Source organism: Sander lucioperca, chromosome 10 (genome assembly GCF_008315115.2).
Source record: "Sander lucioperca isolate FBNREF2018 chromosome 10, SLUC_FBN_1.2, whole genome shotgun sequence".
Lineage (NCBI taxonomy): Eukaryota > Metazoa > Chordata > Actinopteri > Perciformes > Percidae > Sander > Sander lucioperca.
The window spans coordinates 15,793,001-15,811,118 of record NC_050182.1 but is presented as its reverse complement, the minus strand read 5'-3'; the positions used below and the strand labels follow the sequence as shown (position 1 = coordinate 15,811,118).

At 40.1% G+C, this 18,118-nt stretch overlaps 1 protein-coding gene across 1 annotated transcript; it reads right to left on the bottom strand.

Annotated features, from left to right (window-relative positions):
• Positions 1-9,888: 9,888 nt before the first annotated feature.
• Positions 9,889-15,071, bottom strand: LOC116059904 (uncharacterized protein C1orf232). Its single transcript, XM_031313175.2, has 4 exons — positions 14,678-15,071; positions 12,836-12,913; positions 12,469-12,575; positions 9,889-11,693 (listed from the first exon to the last, which is right to left on the bottom strand). The coding sequence occupies exons 1-4, from the start codon at positions 14,756-14,758 to the stop codon at positions 11,333-11,335; spliced, it is 627 nt and encodes a 208-aa protein (XP_031169035.1). The 5' UTR covers positions 14,759-15,071; the 3' UTR covers positions 9,889-11,332.
• Positions 15,072-18,118: the final 3,047 nt, after the last annotated feature.

Below are 18,118 nucleotides of genomic sequence, written 5' to 3'. Positions count from 1 at the left end.
GAGTTCAACTGCCATCAGACTTTAACTCCTTTTGATTATGTTTTGTCTTTCCAAGAAATTGCTTGTGCATGGTCTTACAAAATGAAATAATGTAAAAGAACAGTTGTAACATTATTTTTTAACCATACTTTATTTAGTGGGTTTATGTCCACACAAATAAGTCCTCATAAATGCCAACTCCCCACAATAGCCTTGTCTCACAATAGCTCTACCTCCTGACAGCCTCCATCCACTCCTTATCAAGTAACACTGTGTACTCCTCCGCATCTCCTCACCCCACCACCTCTACAGCCAGACAGGCTGTGACACCACAGATTCCCATGTCAGAAATAGAGATGGACAGAAGGACGATGAAGAGAAGCAGCATGAGAAGGAACGGAGGAATTTGTGTTGGGAGGGAAAAGCAAAAGAATGATCAGCCGAAGGAGAGACGGAGGGGCTTTAATGACATCTTGTTGACAGGCTGGATGGGGGTATGCATGGCCCCTACAGGAGCAGAGGAAGAGAAGGGTGTAAGAAGAGCCATATAGGCTTGTATAGCTGTGAATAGATGTGTGCTCTGTTACGCTCCCAACCCTGCATGTCTCCATGCCTGCACTGATCATACATGATGAGAAACAGGAGCAGTGAAATCTCCAGCTGTGCATCAATGTGTAATTTCCGACTTGGCTAGTTATGTTACGGGCCACTGTTTTCTCTAGGGTCAATTTGCTGGGCATGGATGCATGATCAGTCTGTGGTGTATGAGGGCTGTGTTGTGGAAAAACCCAACAAATATTATTTCTTATTCTTTTCTTTACATTTCTTGAAATTAAAAGCAAAATGTCTTCAAGAACTTCTAGCAAGTCCAGTTGCCTTTGCTTATCACAGAGAACTACCATGACCTGGATGACTGAGAACCTTCAAAACATAACTTAATCCTTAACAAACATAATAAAGGGTTCACTATGCTTAAAACTAAATAGATCTGCAATAGTCTGTTTTCAAAAACTTCGTCTTTTACGTGTCTTTGTCTCGACGCAATTAATTGTACAAACGGTAATAAGGAAGGAATAGTAAGGAATTAGGCTTAAAGGAATAGTTTGACATGTTGGAAAATACGCTTATTTATTATCTTGCTGGTGGTTAGATGAGAAGATTTATACCTAACTATCTGCAATAATGAAAAAGCAAAGAACGTATTTTCCAAACTGTAAAGCTATTCCTTTAACACCTCTGCACATCCAGCCAATCGCTGCATGAAGTGGGCTTCATTATTGGATATTGGATTGCATATATTGTCTGATTTGGTTAAAAAATTGTTAAAAAGTTAAAATTGACACTGTAAGACAATATGACAAGCACTTTGTTTTAAGCACACGAAGGCTTTAGGAATTGCTGTGCACCAAAACCAATGAAGTATCTTAGATGGTAAACCATCTTCAAGAATAAAAAAGCAAACCCAGTTAACTTTGACTTAGTACGTATACTTCTAGTAGGCTACTATGACATCCTACTGGATTACAGTAGAATCTTCATAAACTTAGTACTTTTTATAGATTTTAAAACTCATTAAAGTATTAATACAGTACATGAGACAAGTTTTTATCTCCATCATCCTGCTAAAACAAAAATCCTTTTTTTCAAATACATTTTCTAAACGCCTTTGCAGTGTCTTGCTGGAGTCGGTGGGTTCTTACGGTGTGCTCTGTGTGTGTATATGTGTGTTTCTGTGTGTGTGTGTTTAAGCTTAGAGGTTGTAGCTGCAGGTCGGGAGCAAAAGCAAAGAACAACGACCCTAAACAGCTGTAGCAACAGTAACTTGAGCCTGACAGGGACTGTGTGGAAGGCTAAAGAATCAATTAGCATTCCAGCAACCACAATACCCAAATATACAACGTAAAGATATCACACGCACACCAGCACTTTTATTGTCTAAGCAACCAGCACAACCAGTGGTCTATAGCAGCAGCCTGACAATCCAGCTCTGAAAAGCAGTATGATTGATGAAGAACTGTAACCCTCTGGCATATCACTGCCTTAAAAATAACTCTACAAACTATAATGTCGGAGTCAGAAACATCTCAGCTGCTCAGTTATATTTTCTATGTCATGTATTGAAATACCATGGCTCATGTTCTACAGGCTCAGCGCTTCTCTTGGTTGGTGGCCCCTGTCAATACAATCAATACAACCTACACATAAATTACAAACATAAACTGAAAAAGAAACACACACATATTGACTGAAAATGTATTGACTTGTGGTCATAGGACAATCCGTTAAGCCCTGAGCTCTTGTTAGAGTGTCAATAGCTGTAGAAAAATCCATCTATTTACAGCAGACAGAGACAGACCTACATTTGGAGATGGGTGATCAGATTTCAACAGAGTTGGAGATAGATGATGGGTGGCAGTGTGTGTGTGTGTGTGTGTGTGTGTGTGTGTGTGTGTGTGTGTGTGTGTGTGTGTGTGTGTGTGTGTGTGTGTGTGTGTGTGTGCGTGCGTGCGTGCGTGCGTGTGTGTGTGTGTGTGTGTGTGTGTGTGTGTGTGTGTGTGTGTGTGTGTTTCTCTGTGTTTGCGTGCCTGTGTGTATTTGGGTTTTTGGTGGGTCGTGGTGTGGCCAAAGGGGGTGGCTTAGCCGAGAGATTACCCCTCTGCTGGGAAAAGAGGGGGCAGGTTTTCTTTTCAAAGGGGGTCCCAAATCCGTTCCAAAAGAGCCGCGAGATTACAAAACTGAGATTGAGCCTGTAGATTAGAGGGATGAAACGTCCTGTGAGAACCTCCTTAACGCGAGGTGAGGGACTGAGGATTGATGGTCTTTGAATAATTCACCTCCCTGCCTCTATTGTCCTCTAAAACACTATAAAACCTTTCTGAGAGGCTATACATAGCCATGCCAATTACATAATTACCACCACTCTTCCTTTTCAAAAGCAAAACAACAACAAAACAAAGCTAAATTATATTTTAGGCCTTTATTTCTGACATGACAGCTTAGACTTGAAAGGGGAGAGAGAGGGGGAATGAGATGCAGCAAAGAGCCGCAGGTTGAAGTTGAACCTGCAGCTGCTGCGTTGAGGACTAAGCCTCATTATATGGGCATGCACTCTACCAGGTGAGCTACCCAGGCACCTGAAAGATTTATTCATATTTTGTGGTGAGTTCTCTTAGATGTCATTGGAGTTAATCCAAATTTTTTCTTTAAAATGATACATTCATAATTAAAGGAATAGTTTTGATGTGGGGTTGTATGAGGTAGTATCCATAGTCAGTATATTAGCTACAGTAGATGGTGGTCTGCATGCCCCCAGTTTGGAGAAGCAAGAGGCCAGGCACGGCAGCAGAACAATCTGCTGCTGTGGACGGTGGGCAGCAGCAAAACATATTTTAGCCACTTGAAAAAAAAAAGAAAAACGTCAAACAGCCCTTTTCAACGGGGAACTGAGGCCGTCGAAAAGAGTCATTTTACCCTGGCAGAACATGGGAGTTGCTGGTCTACCGCCGCCTCGATCGGTTAATCCGTTTGTGTTTTAGTGTGACTATGGTGAATCCAGCTTAACCCTTTAGAAGACCAAAATCACTCAATAAAACAAGCAAACTAACTGATTGAGGCAGTGGTAGACTAGCATCTCCTGTGTTCTGCGAGGTAAAATTACTGTTTTTGTCAAAGGATTCTGGTGGCTTTGAAGAGAGCATAGATAATGGCTCTCCCATTTTGAATCTTATCACTCCATTTAATGGGCATTATCAGTTGTTATCAGCCTCATAGGTATGGTTTAGAAGGGGCCTGGTACACCTACTAGTAGGTTCAAAAGGCTGTTATCATCTATTCATATGGTAACGGTCGCTGTTAGCGTGGTCACGACGCTTTGGCATCACTTTTTAACGCTCTGGACTAGGAGGTAGAGTACGGCCCTCATATCTGATGAAACGAAGCGGGTGAATGGGTTCAGTTCCCCTCCTCTAAAATTAAAGTGATTTCTTTTTTTTAGGTGGGCAAAAACATTTTGCTGCACTCCCCATCTAGAGTAAATTGCTAAATCCGAAATTATACTGTTGGCGTGCGAGGGTCCGCGTGACGTAAATGTCATCATCAGAGGGTATACACGTAGACTCAGTGCGGACGTCCACGTACAGCCATTTCTTTGCCACTCCACTACAAGTGATAGTGTAGTTCGATCTCCCAACTATGCACTCGTGGGGTCTGCAGCTGTGCTTGTACGCGTCCGTTCTGGAGTATAAGCAAGCCTTTAGTTGCCGTGCTGGTACTCTTACCTGCTTCTCCAAACTGGGGGCGCGCCGACCGCCGTCTACTGTGGGTAATACACTGGCTATGGATAATATCTCATACAACCCCATTTCAAAACAAATCCAAATGCATCATTATATGAACAATTTTAAGCTTTGTAACTTTGGAACATTTTTTAATCATCCTGTTTCTTAATATTAAGTATTTCATTAAATTAAATCAAAACCAAACAACACGTTCACAGGGATCCACACATTATCTGTTGATGATTAACAAGGCTAAAGGGTGCAAGACAGAGGTCATAATAACCCAATAGAGAGTTGCCTCCTTCTTATCTCTACAGACATACTGCAAACACTGGAGATTAACACTGACGACTGCTTTGGCTACATGTTTGTTTGGGTGATCTCCTGCTTTTAGCTGATAAAACTGTCAGATTGTCGTCTGGTGCAAAGTTACAGCTAATCTCTCACACTTCTCTGCCTGAAATTATGACCTCTGTGCAGTGACTGTAGTTTATGAAACCTCCAGTCAGTTAAATATGACCACATTACTTTTGGGACATTAGTATAATTACTGTAAACAAGAAGAACCATTAGAGAAGAGATTAGCAGCCTCTGGACGCATTATTCAATCTACTAGAAATAATTATTCCGTTTGAAATGACTCTCATTTGAGGGTGTTTATATCCACATCAGATGAAAAGTGTAGGAATTGTGGCCTTTTTTATGCATACTCCCTCGATTTTAGGGGAACAAAATGTATATGTATGAATGTAATGTACCTTTTTTGTTTCATGGTGATGCTCTACTAGCCCTGTACTGCTGCCATCCTCACTTCTTGTGTGTTTTGAGGATATTTCCCTTTAGCCTGGTCCTCAGCAGGTGAAACACAAAATTTGTTTGTATTTCTAGAATAATTGTCCTGGTGCATTGTCTCAAAACTGGAGGTTATCTAGCCAGGTTAGCTCAGTTGGTAGAGCAGGCGCACACATATAGAGGTGTATACCTCGACGCAGAAGGTCCAGGGTTAGAGTCCGACCTGTGAAATTTTTCCTACATGTCTTCCCCTATCATGTCTAGCTGTCCTATCCATTAAAGGTGGAAATGCCAAAAAATAATTTAAAAAAAAACCCCGGGAGGCTATGTATAAAGAAGAATTTTTTAAAAGTCATGTCTTTCCACCCTCATAGATATTTCAATTTAAAGTAAATGTGCTGCAGGGGGTCACTCACTAGTATTTCCAGCTTGCACTTTATATGTTTTTGTGTGTGCATGCTTTCCACAGACTAGTTTCCACATTCTTGCCTCAAGCAGGTGTGGCAGTTGTAGGTTAGAAATCATCAGACTACAGTGTGTTTGTGTGTACAACTTTGCACCCGTAGGTTGGTTTTCCAGATGGGACAGCTGCTGTAAGTGTATGAGTCACCGTGTCTGTTGAGACGCTGTCGTCATACCTGAGTGCTACCAGACATGTCTGTTTGTCTTTGAGGGCTTTTATGTAAGAAACGTGTGTCTGTGAAGTCAAATATTACCTTTCCTGTTTTCCATACCTTCACCTGTAAATCTTCTGCCCGACCCCGACTCTCTTCTGATCTCAGATTTTACAGACAAAACAAGCTGAGGGGCCAACGAAAAGACGACACCTCAGGGCTACATTTTTATGTCTCTCACTGACTGATGCTATTTTATAAGCTTAACAACTTTGAGACCTTGAGCTGTATTCTTGAAGAGAAACTTCCCCAAAGCTGGCACAGTCTGGTCACTTTGGCTGCATAATTTACGACTCGAGTTGGCCAAGAGGAGTCACAAAGGGACAGACGCTGGAAATACAACTTCAACTTACAACATAATCACATGGTAGTTTGACCCAAATTCATCTTTCTGCACTATGCCTCTAAAATGGTCCTACTGACCTCACGTGATGTTGTGTGGATAACCAAAATTTGCTTCAAAGGATAAAGAAAGCATCTATGTATGATACAAATCTAATTTTAATTTTCTTGTGTATTTCAGCTTTGAACTTGAAGTATGTGATAGAAAAGTCTAATCAGAGCCACTCCACCTTTGTAGCATTAACCTATCACCATAATTACTGTGTTATTGTCGTATATCATCATAATCACAAATGTAATCCCACCACAAAAGACAATCATGGATATAAACAGATTAAACTTGTTATCTTCTCTAACCATCGCCTGTCAAGATGAGCCAGCAGAGAGAAAGAAAAGCATTGTGGGCTATGTGCAACAATTAACGCAGGCTCACACAGCGTTGCGGGCTGCTTTTGTTTGAACTAATTACAGTGTGTGGAACAGAGCCCAGGGCAAGGTGTAAAGCACTTTAGTCATCGATGTTCATCAGCAGGAAAAAACGAAAGTAGTGTGAATGGTTTTCTGTGTAGAAGGGGCGTGGGGAAATGTTTGTGCAACACTGAGAGCCAAAAGTGAGCTGAAGGGCAAAGGCCACTGGATCAGAGAGACAGGGTGACGCACACACCTGTTTGAGAAGACAAATGATAACTGACACCTTTGGGTGTGTGAGCATGTGTGCATGATCGAGTTGGATTTATTAAGGACCTTCATTCTGATCAACAAGAGTGGAAAAGGTACAAAGGGTTGGTTAATTGATCCCCGGCTCCTCCTGACACATATCAAAATGTTCTTGACACTGAATCCTAAAATTGCTCCTGTGTGTGTGTGTGTGTGTGTGTGTGTGTGTGTGTGTGTGTGTGTGTGTGTGTGTGTGTGCGTGCGTGCGTGCGTGCGTGCGTGCGAGTGTGTGTGTGTTGGAGGGGAAGTGTTTTGCATCTGATGAATGAAATGTATCAAGAGAGTGATGGCGCAGTCATATCGAAATTCACATCTCATTCATTTCTATGCGGAATGTGGCTAAACACATTCGCTTCCATTTGTCAATTCATTTTTTTTTTTGCAGTAGCGAGCGACAGTAAAATATTTGATAAAATGCTGTGTAATTTATAACTTAAAAACTAAACACTTTATAACTTAATTAAAAAAAAAAAACCATTGTTGATTAGGTTAGGAAGTTATTACTAGGCATCCTGATCATAACCATTACATATTAGTGTTCATCTCCATCCAGAAAACTGTCATTTATTGCCACTTGAGGGCAAACTTGATTATCTGTTGTAATTGCCCCACAACAGCATAACTGTATGAGCTTCACTTATTGATATTTTCTTATTAACAATAATCAAATGACTAATTTTATGATGAACCCACAGAAAAGCCTATGTAACGTAATACAATATGTAGTACAATATAATGTAGTACAAGTATGTGAAAAGCTGCTGAGATGAGTACTTGTATTTCGTTATTTTTATCTCAGCTTATGAGACAAAATATTTTCCCCATTGATAATAAAAACAGCTCATTATTTCAGAGCCCCCTGAGATTTTAAATGTGACTCAAGCCACGACAGACTTCTCATACACCACAGTCTCCCCCTGCACAAACTGCCACCCATAACTGTTCCGTTTCTGATGCTATCATGCTCTACAAACCCCATTTTGTGATAAAACTGCTACATGGACCTCAGCACTGCACACACGCAGCGTGTCAGCAGCATTCATCCGCTTTCCCCCAAACAAGCCATTCTCATGATGAAAATCAGCTTTTGTGGAATAAATGTACCTCCCGGGCTTGTTTTCACATGGTCTCTGACAGAGAAACTGGGTGAGTTACATAAATATATCCAAAAAAATCTGAACATGTCCCTGAGTTGTGAGTGGGGGGAAGATCCGCTCTGACTCAAACTGAGACTGACAACTGTGGAACTCAGGACAAAACTACTGAGACTCAGTGAGCTTCACAGGATCCACAATGTCAGCCCTGAAATCTGACTGACACTGGAAGCACATGGAAATAATGGAGGCTGGTCAGCTATAAAAGCATGAACTCATGCTTTGGGTGCACTTGCTCACGTAATCATCACCTTTTATTAGGTCGCACTGTCAAATTCAAAAATGGAAATGTCAACAAAGGCCCCTGAATTGAAAAGGAAACAGTGTTGTATCTGAGGAAACGTGGCACAGTAAGAGAGGAAATTGGTGTAGAGCAGGGGAAAAACAGGAAATAAAGAAGGAAAAAAGAGAGATCCGAGTATTATTGACAGTGAATTATAAAGGGTGGCTTTAGAATGTAATGTGATCCAGAAACGGGCTTTAAAACAAGATAGAAGAATAGAGGAGACAAATGTTTTTACAGTCAGAAGGTAAAGGAAGCCCTCTGCTGGTTAGAGGAACAACAGACTGGATACAGATTAAAATCATGCTCTGGTGTTTCTGTTGATTTTGTCACACATTTTGTTTAGTTTTTGTATTAAAGAGCCACCCCGGACAACAGGGAAATGGAGGCCCAGAGCAAACTCAAAAAATCAAGGGTCCATTTTGCTCCAAAACAATCCTAAACTAAAGTAACCCAGAACAAAACCTAAACATAGGGCTTCCAACTTCAAATGAAAATAAAGTAACTTCAAAAGAACAAAAAGGACTTGTCGTTGGTGTTTACAGGGATCTGGTTTCACGCTCCTCTCCACCTCTCCTCCTTGATAGCCTGAAGAGTCAATCAGCACAGGTGCAACCTATACAGTATGTCTATCAGAGGCTCTGGGGATGTACTGACGAAAAAACCGAAGACAAGTGAAAATACGGGATGTGTTACATGCCCCTGTATTTTTTTCTGATAAATTTCAAAGATGTTTTTAATTTTAAAATGAGATATACCTTTGTTGGGAAAAAAAGAAAAGAAAAATCAAATAATTAGAAAATGTGAAACACTGTTTACTCCTTGTAACTCGTACTTGTTTTTCTAGGCCCTGACGTTTGAGCAACTCTCTGGACATGAAAACTAGTCCCTCACATTTGTTTAGGGTGGCTGGTTGGCTGTCTGTCAATAATTGTTGCGCTCTTTAAAGTTTTCTTGATAATTTGAGAAAAACCATTAACCAGAGTCAACTCTCTCTAGTGTATGGAAGAACATAACACGTGGCGGAGAGGAGATGAATCTTGTAAAACAGATTATAGGTCAGAATCATTAAGTGATCAGGCTTTAAACTGCATGGCCCATTAGTCTGTATCACTGTTACTGGGATTCATTATTGTAATAGGCGTAATTTACAATAATCAAAACTGGCCAGTGCATTCCCCCATTAGATAAATAAAGACATTTGTGCCATAAAGTGATGCAAAAAAGGAACAATTTTTTGCTGAAAAATTCACCAGAATGCAGAAAATGAAGTGTTTGACATTAAATTTCAATTGTGCTCTAAAGTGGAGATCACATCCCTCCCAATGTTGAACCCAAAGTTATGCCCTTGATTGTAAGTACGTCTGTCTGGAATTCTTGGCTGAATGGATGGTTTCACTTTAGTTTTAATTTACTATTTAGGCCTTGTTTCAGCTTCAGTCTGCTTTGCATTAGTTGTAAAGCTGCAAAAAATGTCTCAGTCTCTCACCTCTCCTCTAAAAAAACTTACCACTACATTTGTATTGTAGGTGCATCAAATGGTTTGGTTCTGTCTTGATGAAAAGAAAAACATAAAAACACTTTTTTCTTCCAAGTTTAGAAAAGGATTGATTAAAATGTTCTTCCTCTTTGGCAAAAGAAAGAAAATTACGTTTGCTCATTCATGCTTTGTCAGAATGTTAAGTGCAGTAGTCTTTATTATAGCATACTGTTAAAAACAAAACAGCAAAATAAAACGTACAACGAGACGAAAACCAAAATCTGAGATAAAATAATATTTAAAGCCTCCTTTTTTCATGTCACAAGATTAGGAATGTTAAAAACTCACACTTTGCACAGTCTCAGTCACAATCAGAAAATGAAAGTCAGTTAAGTCATCATGTCAGTGCACCTGACATGATCTCACCACACACACACACACACACACACACACATTCATATTTCACACATTTCATATAATTGTGCAGCACAGTTCCCCTTCCTGATGTCTGAGGAGAGAAAAAGTGGTTTAAATAAATGCTTATATTATGTAATAGTTATGTCGCACTGCCAAATCTCATTACTGAAATCCCCTGCCCTCTGCGCAGGTTAAGTGAGATAATCCTCAACTAATCTAGCTATCATTACCTTTAATCTCTTAATCCGGTTACAGATTAGATCAAGTTTGCTGACAGGTATGAAGGCACCTCTTTGTGGTTTAAAAAGCACGTTGGGAAGGTAGATATCGCCACACAACCCACAAAAAAAGTGGGCTGTGTTGTGCGTTTATCGGTGTTTTAAGCCCCCAACGCACTAGGATTAGGTAATGGTTATGGTTAAATTTAAGGTTAGGGTTAAGGTTAGGGTTAGGTGCCTTGAAGTCAACGGTTGCAGCGATGCCTGGAAGGAGACGTTGGGGGCTTAAAACACCATTGAGCATGTTGTGCAGCCTATGCACCAGGTTCAACATCAGATAAAGTAATAAATCTGCTGTATTTACTTCTGATCACTTGTTACACTGTCGGCTACATGCTGCGTCTCCCGCTGGTAAAGAGACAGCAGTTAGCTCTTTAGGCAGATACGCATCTTACTCCCACCTCGCCTCTTTGAAATAATAAAGAATTTCATTAATTAGCGTAACTCTCTTTTAGTACAAGCAGTTTTAGAAGTCCACTTTGTAAAGTAAACTCATTTTATTCTGTAATGGTATAGTAGAAGTAAGTATTGGTATATTGCAGAGTATCTCCAGGACCTAACTTTTTGTCTCCCAGGAACAAGGGATATTTAATTTTCAGGTTTGAAATATGCCATGATTCATATTATAACCCCTCCTCGCACTTTAAAGTTAATTTTTTTTTTTTCAAGACTATACCTAAAATAGGGTAAGTAAAGGTAAAAAAAAATTGGTTTATGTAACTCTTTTGTTCATTGTAATATGGTTTTAAAACTAAATTTATGGGAGACAATGCATGAGTTGAATAATTCAGATAAAAAGGGACTTCTACAATAGCTGTACAATTCAGTTATAGGACATCCTGTGTAAAATATAGCCTCCTCATAAACCTCCTCCACAATCCTACATCTAACCCCTTCATCATATTGTTTATATTCTCCCGATTTCTTCATCATGAGCAGCTAGTTGTTCTTGGACTTCAGCTCTGCCAGCTTGCTGGTGACAAAGTTCCACTTGAAGGATGTGTCCTCACTCCCTCCTCCCAGCGAGACGTATTTGGAGAAGCTGTTGCTGCTCCGTCCTTCTCCTCCTCCTCCTCCTCCTTCACTCTCCTCTCCCTGAGGGATCTGCCCATCCTGGCTCTCCTCCTCTCCGGTCTCTGTCACCCCCTCCTCACCCTGACCTGCTGCTGCCTCGTTCGCTGCAGCAGCAGCGGCCGCAGCTTCCGCCTGCTTCTTGGCAGCCCAGTTGGCCGCGAAGCTATCCCAGAATGCTGTGCGCTTAGTGGGTCGTGGAGGCTCCTCTGGCTTTACTGCAAGTGGACTGAAGATTCAGAGAAAGTAAGGGTTCAATTTGGGAGTCCGTCAAATATAAGTGGGTGTTTTGGCTTGGAATTCACCATTGTCAACTATGTGTTAGGTTTTCTGATTTTAGATTTTAGTGCACTACTTATTAGTTCTACTGGCTGATACTAAATAGATTGCAGTTTACATCAAACAAACATTTCTTAGAGGCTGAACTGCTCTGAAGACAGAAAAAAACAAGCATAAGTTGGCGGAAAAACTGGTTAAAAATAAGGGTTGACTGCTTTTTTGACATTTTGGGAAATACACTTATCCGCTTTCTTTCAGAGAGTTAAACGAGAAACTCAATATCACTTCCACGTACAGATTGGTGTCAATTTTCTTATCTAACTGACGAGAGGAGAGCGAATAAGCGGATACTTCCCAAAATGTCTACTAACAACATAGTTTACAGTAAATGCTGTTAAGGCAACAGTCATATCTAACCTAGAAGTCTATTAAACTTTGACTTTTCAATCAAAATTTAGCCCAGAATTTCACCAAATCAAAGCTTGCAATTTATGTCATATTTTGATCAGACCTCGTTTTTGTCATTCAGTTTGTCAGAGTTACATTCTGCTACTGATTTTTAACTAAATCTACAACATTATTTGGACTTCATTAAACTCTGAATACATATCACACACAGAAACTATTAAAAAAAAACAGTTCCACGAAGCAGCCCAATTTTTTCGATACAAACCCCACAGATGGTACAAGGTAACAGATAACAAAAGAGAAAGATTTCCACTCACTGGTCGGGGACTGGCGGGCTTTCAGTCTCCTCTAGAAGCTGGTGTTCATCGTCTTTGTTGAAGAGAGATGATAGCCTGTTCCAGCTTTTAGTCCCGGCCCCCTGCATCTGAACACAACCAACCACACACAGGGGTCAAAGGTCAAAGTAGGTATACACTTAGGTGGTTTCAGAGGATCCGTCGAACAATGGTCTTCTGATACGTGTAGAGAAAGACCTTCTTTATTCATTTTACAACCTCTTATAATATTCTTCATTACTGACACAACACTGAAGATGTGGCGTACATTTAACAGTTGTATGACCACATTATAAACTGTATGTGTTTTCTAGGGTTAACATATTTTTTTATATATGAAATTACATACTTTCCTGGCCAGCTGGGTTACAGCGTTGGGTCCCTCATCCTCCTGCACAGGACTCATATCATCCTCCACCTCTGTGACCTGCAGCAGCAGCAGCAAAAAGCAAGACAAAATGGATGACCAAACAGCAATGCCTTGATGTTACAGTAATACAGATGCACAGGATTTGTGCACCTTGGTCGCCATCTAGTGCATAATGTCGATACTACAACCTGTAGAAAACCCAGAACAAGACCTTAAAGCACACATCAAGAAATGTTCATCGAGACTATAGAAGACATGGACTGCTGGAGCCTGAAGTAAAAGCAGTTTTGGAAATTGTTTGATTGTTCTACAAAAGTATTTCCACATCAGTGTATGTTTTGACATGAGGTCATAGTGATACACTTAAATCGACTTTTATTTTGCAAGTGCCACGGAGCATTGTCGATTCAAATAGCAGCTCTGCACACCGCTCCAAAAGGAAACTATCTCTCCAAACACACACAGTGTTCCCCGCGGTCCCTGGCACTGCGAGAGAATTGAAGGTGGCTGGTCTGAGTACACCCAGAGGCCCTGACTATCTGTCTCGTCCACTCATGTCAGTCAGTCAGTGGAATGCCAACTAATCCGTTTGTTCAGCTCCCATGCAGGATCAAATTTCTGAGTCTTCCAGAGATCTTGGTCAGCACAACACTGTGTCTGTTTTGTTGGTAGCAAACTCTGGATGGAGTACAGGTGCCATGAAAACCAGTGGTGGAAAAAGTAGTCAAATACTGAAATCAAAGTACAAGTACAACAATGTAAAATACTCCATTACAAGTAAAAAGTCTTTTGTTCAAATTCACACTTATAGAAAATGACTGTGTAAGCAGCATTTTACTGCTGTAGCTGGTGGAGGTGCAGCTAGTTTAAATATCTTACAGTGTATACAGTTTGGTAGTAATAACTTTAATCCAGTGGTTCTCAACGTAAGGCTTGCAAAAATAAATCTGGGGCATAGTGAGATGATTAAAGGTGCAGAAAAGAAGAAAAACAATAATCTGCTACACAAATATGTGTTAGTTTATTGGAATTTTCTATTTTGCTTTCTAATATTGAAATATTGCATACTTTTACCTCTTACTACTTTGGCCTCGAACAATTATTCAAATGTATTGAAAGTTACAAGAGGAAATGTGAGTAAGGTGTTACCAGCCAAAAAGATTGGAGAACCACTTGTTTCATTTTCAACAATGTGTTATGTTTATTAAATTTATAAACATAAAATCTTAATCTGAAAAGTAGTAACTATAGTGTTACTGTTTGGATAAAAGTAGTGGAGGAAAACGTACATTATGTCCCTCGGAAATGTAGTGGAGCAGTGGTACAAAGTAGCATAAAATGGAAATACTACCTCAGAATTGTACTTAAGTACAGTAATAAAATGTGTAAAAATGAAACTGATTTCATGCCTTCTAATGTTGCCGTAACGTACAGTATTTCAGTTACAAGCTGCTTTATTGGTGCAGTGAATACATCTGCTGGATTTCATATTTGACACTGGAAACAGAAGATCTGCATGCTAATAATAAATTACAAACAGTTTGTATCAGTTAATAATTCAGTTGGCAGTCAAAGTTGCCAAAATATGCAAAAGGAAGTATTGTAGGTAATGTATGCCTAACTTCTGTCTTAAAGTTCCCTTTGCACAGAAAACAAAACAGCCTAGCAGGCTCATCTGACCCTGTGATGAATAAAAAATGATCTGGAAACAAAACCTGGTGACTTTTTGACTTCAATGCCAACAACCACGGCAACTTTTTGACACTTTAATATATGCATATGAATGAATGAGTAAGATGGAGAAAGTTGTAAATTCTGTACCTCTTCAGCAGTGTCCTCCTCATACTCAGGGTTAATGGTCTTCAGCACTTTGCTCTTATAAACTTTCCACACTGGATTCATACTTGCACAAATAGATACTCAAAACTCAGGGCACGACCTGTGAAGACCTCTTTATGCCTCTGTGGTCCACCCTCCACCAAGTCTCCGCTTCCAGCTTGTCTCAGTTGGACCAACTTTGACCTGTTTCCATGCGTAAAAGTTGTCGGTAGTTCAGTAGCACAGGGAACCAGTTCAGTTCCGAGGCCCGCACAGTTTCATAGCGTTTCTCCTGCTCAGATTATGTCTCTCTCATCAAGTCAACGGAGTTGACAGCTGCTTTCGTCCCAACAGAGTGTCTGAACAGGTAAAGCTAGGATGCTGTGATGTTCGTGCATGCGCCATACGCAGGTGTACACACACACACACACACACATACACACACACAAACACATACACACACACACACACACACACACACACACACACACACACAAAATTCAGCGTCACGGTTCAGAATCCCTGCCTTGGTTACCTGGAAACAGGTGTAGATTTCCTCATGCATATTTCAGTGTTGGTAGACTGGCTCCTTTAACTCTGATGCACACACACACACACACACACACACACACACACACACACACACACACACACACACATAGTGCATTTCACTATCTTTGTGGGGACCCGTTATTGAGTATATAATGCATTCCCTAGCCCCTTACCCTAATCTTAACCATCACAACTAAATGCCTAACCTTAACCCTTACCCTCACCCTAACCATAACCTAATTCTAACCCTAATCCTACAACTAAGTCTTAATCCTCAAACAGCCCTTTAAAGTTGTGGGGTCCAACATTTTGACCCCACAAAGCTGTCCGGACCCCACAAGTATACTGTATTCCCGGTTTTTGGACTCCACAAATCTAGTTAAACAAGAACACACACACACACACACACAGCTGTTAGGGAACCAGTATTGTCATGTTTATGCTCAGATGGCTTACGTGGATGATTTTTATGCTGCAGCAGCTCAGCGGCTTGAGCAAGTTCATGTTTTCTCATAACTGAAGATAAAACCTTCCCTTTCCATCCTTAACTCTTCCTAATGTATGGTGATGGCAAATTACAATGCAGGAAGACCATTTTTTAGAAACATGCGTTACTTGTATTCTGATCTGTTATTCCCTATGAATTGGCTCTACCCACACACGTTCATACCTTCAGTTTATTTATGGAAACACAAGTTTATACCATCTCACCCATGGATGTATTGATCTCACCATGCAACCTGTTACCTGGCCACTTCCTTGCAAGTCCTCCTCCTCTGCTCTCACTGGTTGCAGCAGGATATCAGTCAAACACCAATCAGTTTCAGGGACACCGCAAAGGTTTTTTTTGTGACTGGTCGCTTGGCAACCTGAGACGGTTGTCGTCGAGTGTCGTGTAGATAAAGAGAGATGTATAAAGCTTTGATGACTGATTGGGTTTCACCAGCCAGTCTCAACAATACAGCCGAGTACAGAAATACACGTGGATTTGATCATTTGCAAAAGAAACTTAATGTTAACTCGACATGTCTCAATTATCTCTTTAATTGCAGTCCTGATTAAGGCATTGCAAAAACTCTACATTGAATATAACAATTGCAATGTAGCACTTGACATACATGTATGTAAAGCTATACACAGTAGCCTTGATGATAATCTTGATTAATCTGTTAAATGTGATCTAATTTGCCCTATAGCTCTCCTGTTCCTGGTTTGGATTACCATACAGTTGGACAGTAATGAAGCTGTAAGGTTGGGCAGATACATAAGATCAGCATGAATAATGAATGCAATTCTATGGACGACACGTCTATGCACACAGACTGATGGATGTCTGTTATTTGAAGAGCAGCCAGTTTGGTTGTGGCCGGAGCAGCTCAAGTTTCAGAGTGGAAAGAGTTAACACGCCGCACCAAAGCAGTGGATTGTAAAGGCAGCTTCTTTAACGCCTCTTTAATAACCTGCATACGTCTAGTTATAAATGCAAAAAGGATTATCTATTCAACAACCGTTAAATAATAGAAGATGTGTAGGATTTTATCACTAAAGTAAACATGCACGATAGTGAAGTTTAAGAGCATTATGTCATACAGGACTATTGCATCAAAAAGATAATAGTTAAAAGTTAAGGACGTCTCACTCATACGTTAAATAAAGTACATAGATGTATTTGCATATTATGATTTCATCTTTTATTTGACCTGCAGACAGTGGCGGAAGCAGTATTAAGATCTTCTTAAGTTAAAGTTTTAAGATAAAATAGCAATAAAATGTACTTAACGAATCAAAACTTCTTTGTATGCTGAATGAGAGAGTGGTATATCATTGTGTATTTTGTATTGTAATGTTATTATTATTGATGCAATAACATGTATTAACATATGCTAACGTTGTTGCTGGCCGAGGTGGAGCTCATTTTAATTATTTTATATACAGTGGAAACTAGTTTAATCTATTACTATGCATCATTTTCAAAGATGTTCATATTTATTAAGAGCTTAATGTGTACAAGTACAAATACCTCAAAATAGTGGGACTTTTTGTCAAACTGCTGTTTTCAAGGTCAAGAGGGTGGCAGTAGCTCAGTCAGTAGGGAGTTGGGTTGGGAACCGGAGGGTTGCTGGTTCAAGTCCCCATATGGACTGAAGTATGGTAGTCAATTGGTAGCTGGAGAGGTGCCAGTTCACCTCCTGGGCACTGCCAAGGTACTCTTGAGCAAGGCAGTGAAACCCCAACTGCTCGTGGCGCCTTTCTGTGGGCAGCCCCCTCACTCTGACATCTCTCCATTAGTGCATGTATAGGTACTGAGCATGTGTGTGTAATTCAGGCCTGTGTGTAATGTGTATAATAACAACAGAGTGAAAACATACTAATTTCCCTTGCTGGATTAATAAAGTATATAATATTATTATTATTATTAAGAATGAACCTTCAAGCTCAGTATAGATATTGCTGTTGCATAACTGTTGTTATGTTTCTGCCCACTTAATCAGAGAGTATCAGAGAGTAGAACTACAACATTGGAGCAAGAGACAGATATTCTGTTTAATTTTCTTCACATCATCCTCATTAATTAATAGCCAAACGGACCCTACTCAGATTCCCCAGCATTCAAAACAGTTGTTTTCTGATTACACAGTGCCTTCTCTAACCTTGAGGCTGTTTATTTTATTATTCCCACTGTGCTCAATTCATTAATTTGATCTATTTTTAAATCTCTGCTAATAGTGCCTCACGTGATCAGGATGTGATAGAGACAACAGCATGATGCATTGTGACCTCACTAAGCCAGTGTTTAAATAAAGACAGTGAATTCTCCATATATCTTCTTATTTTATGTATCCTGTTTCAGTTACCTTTAACTTTTACTTTCATTGGTATTTGCTTATTAAT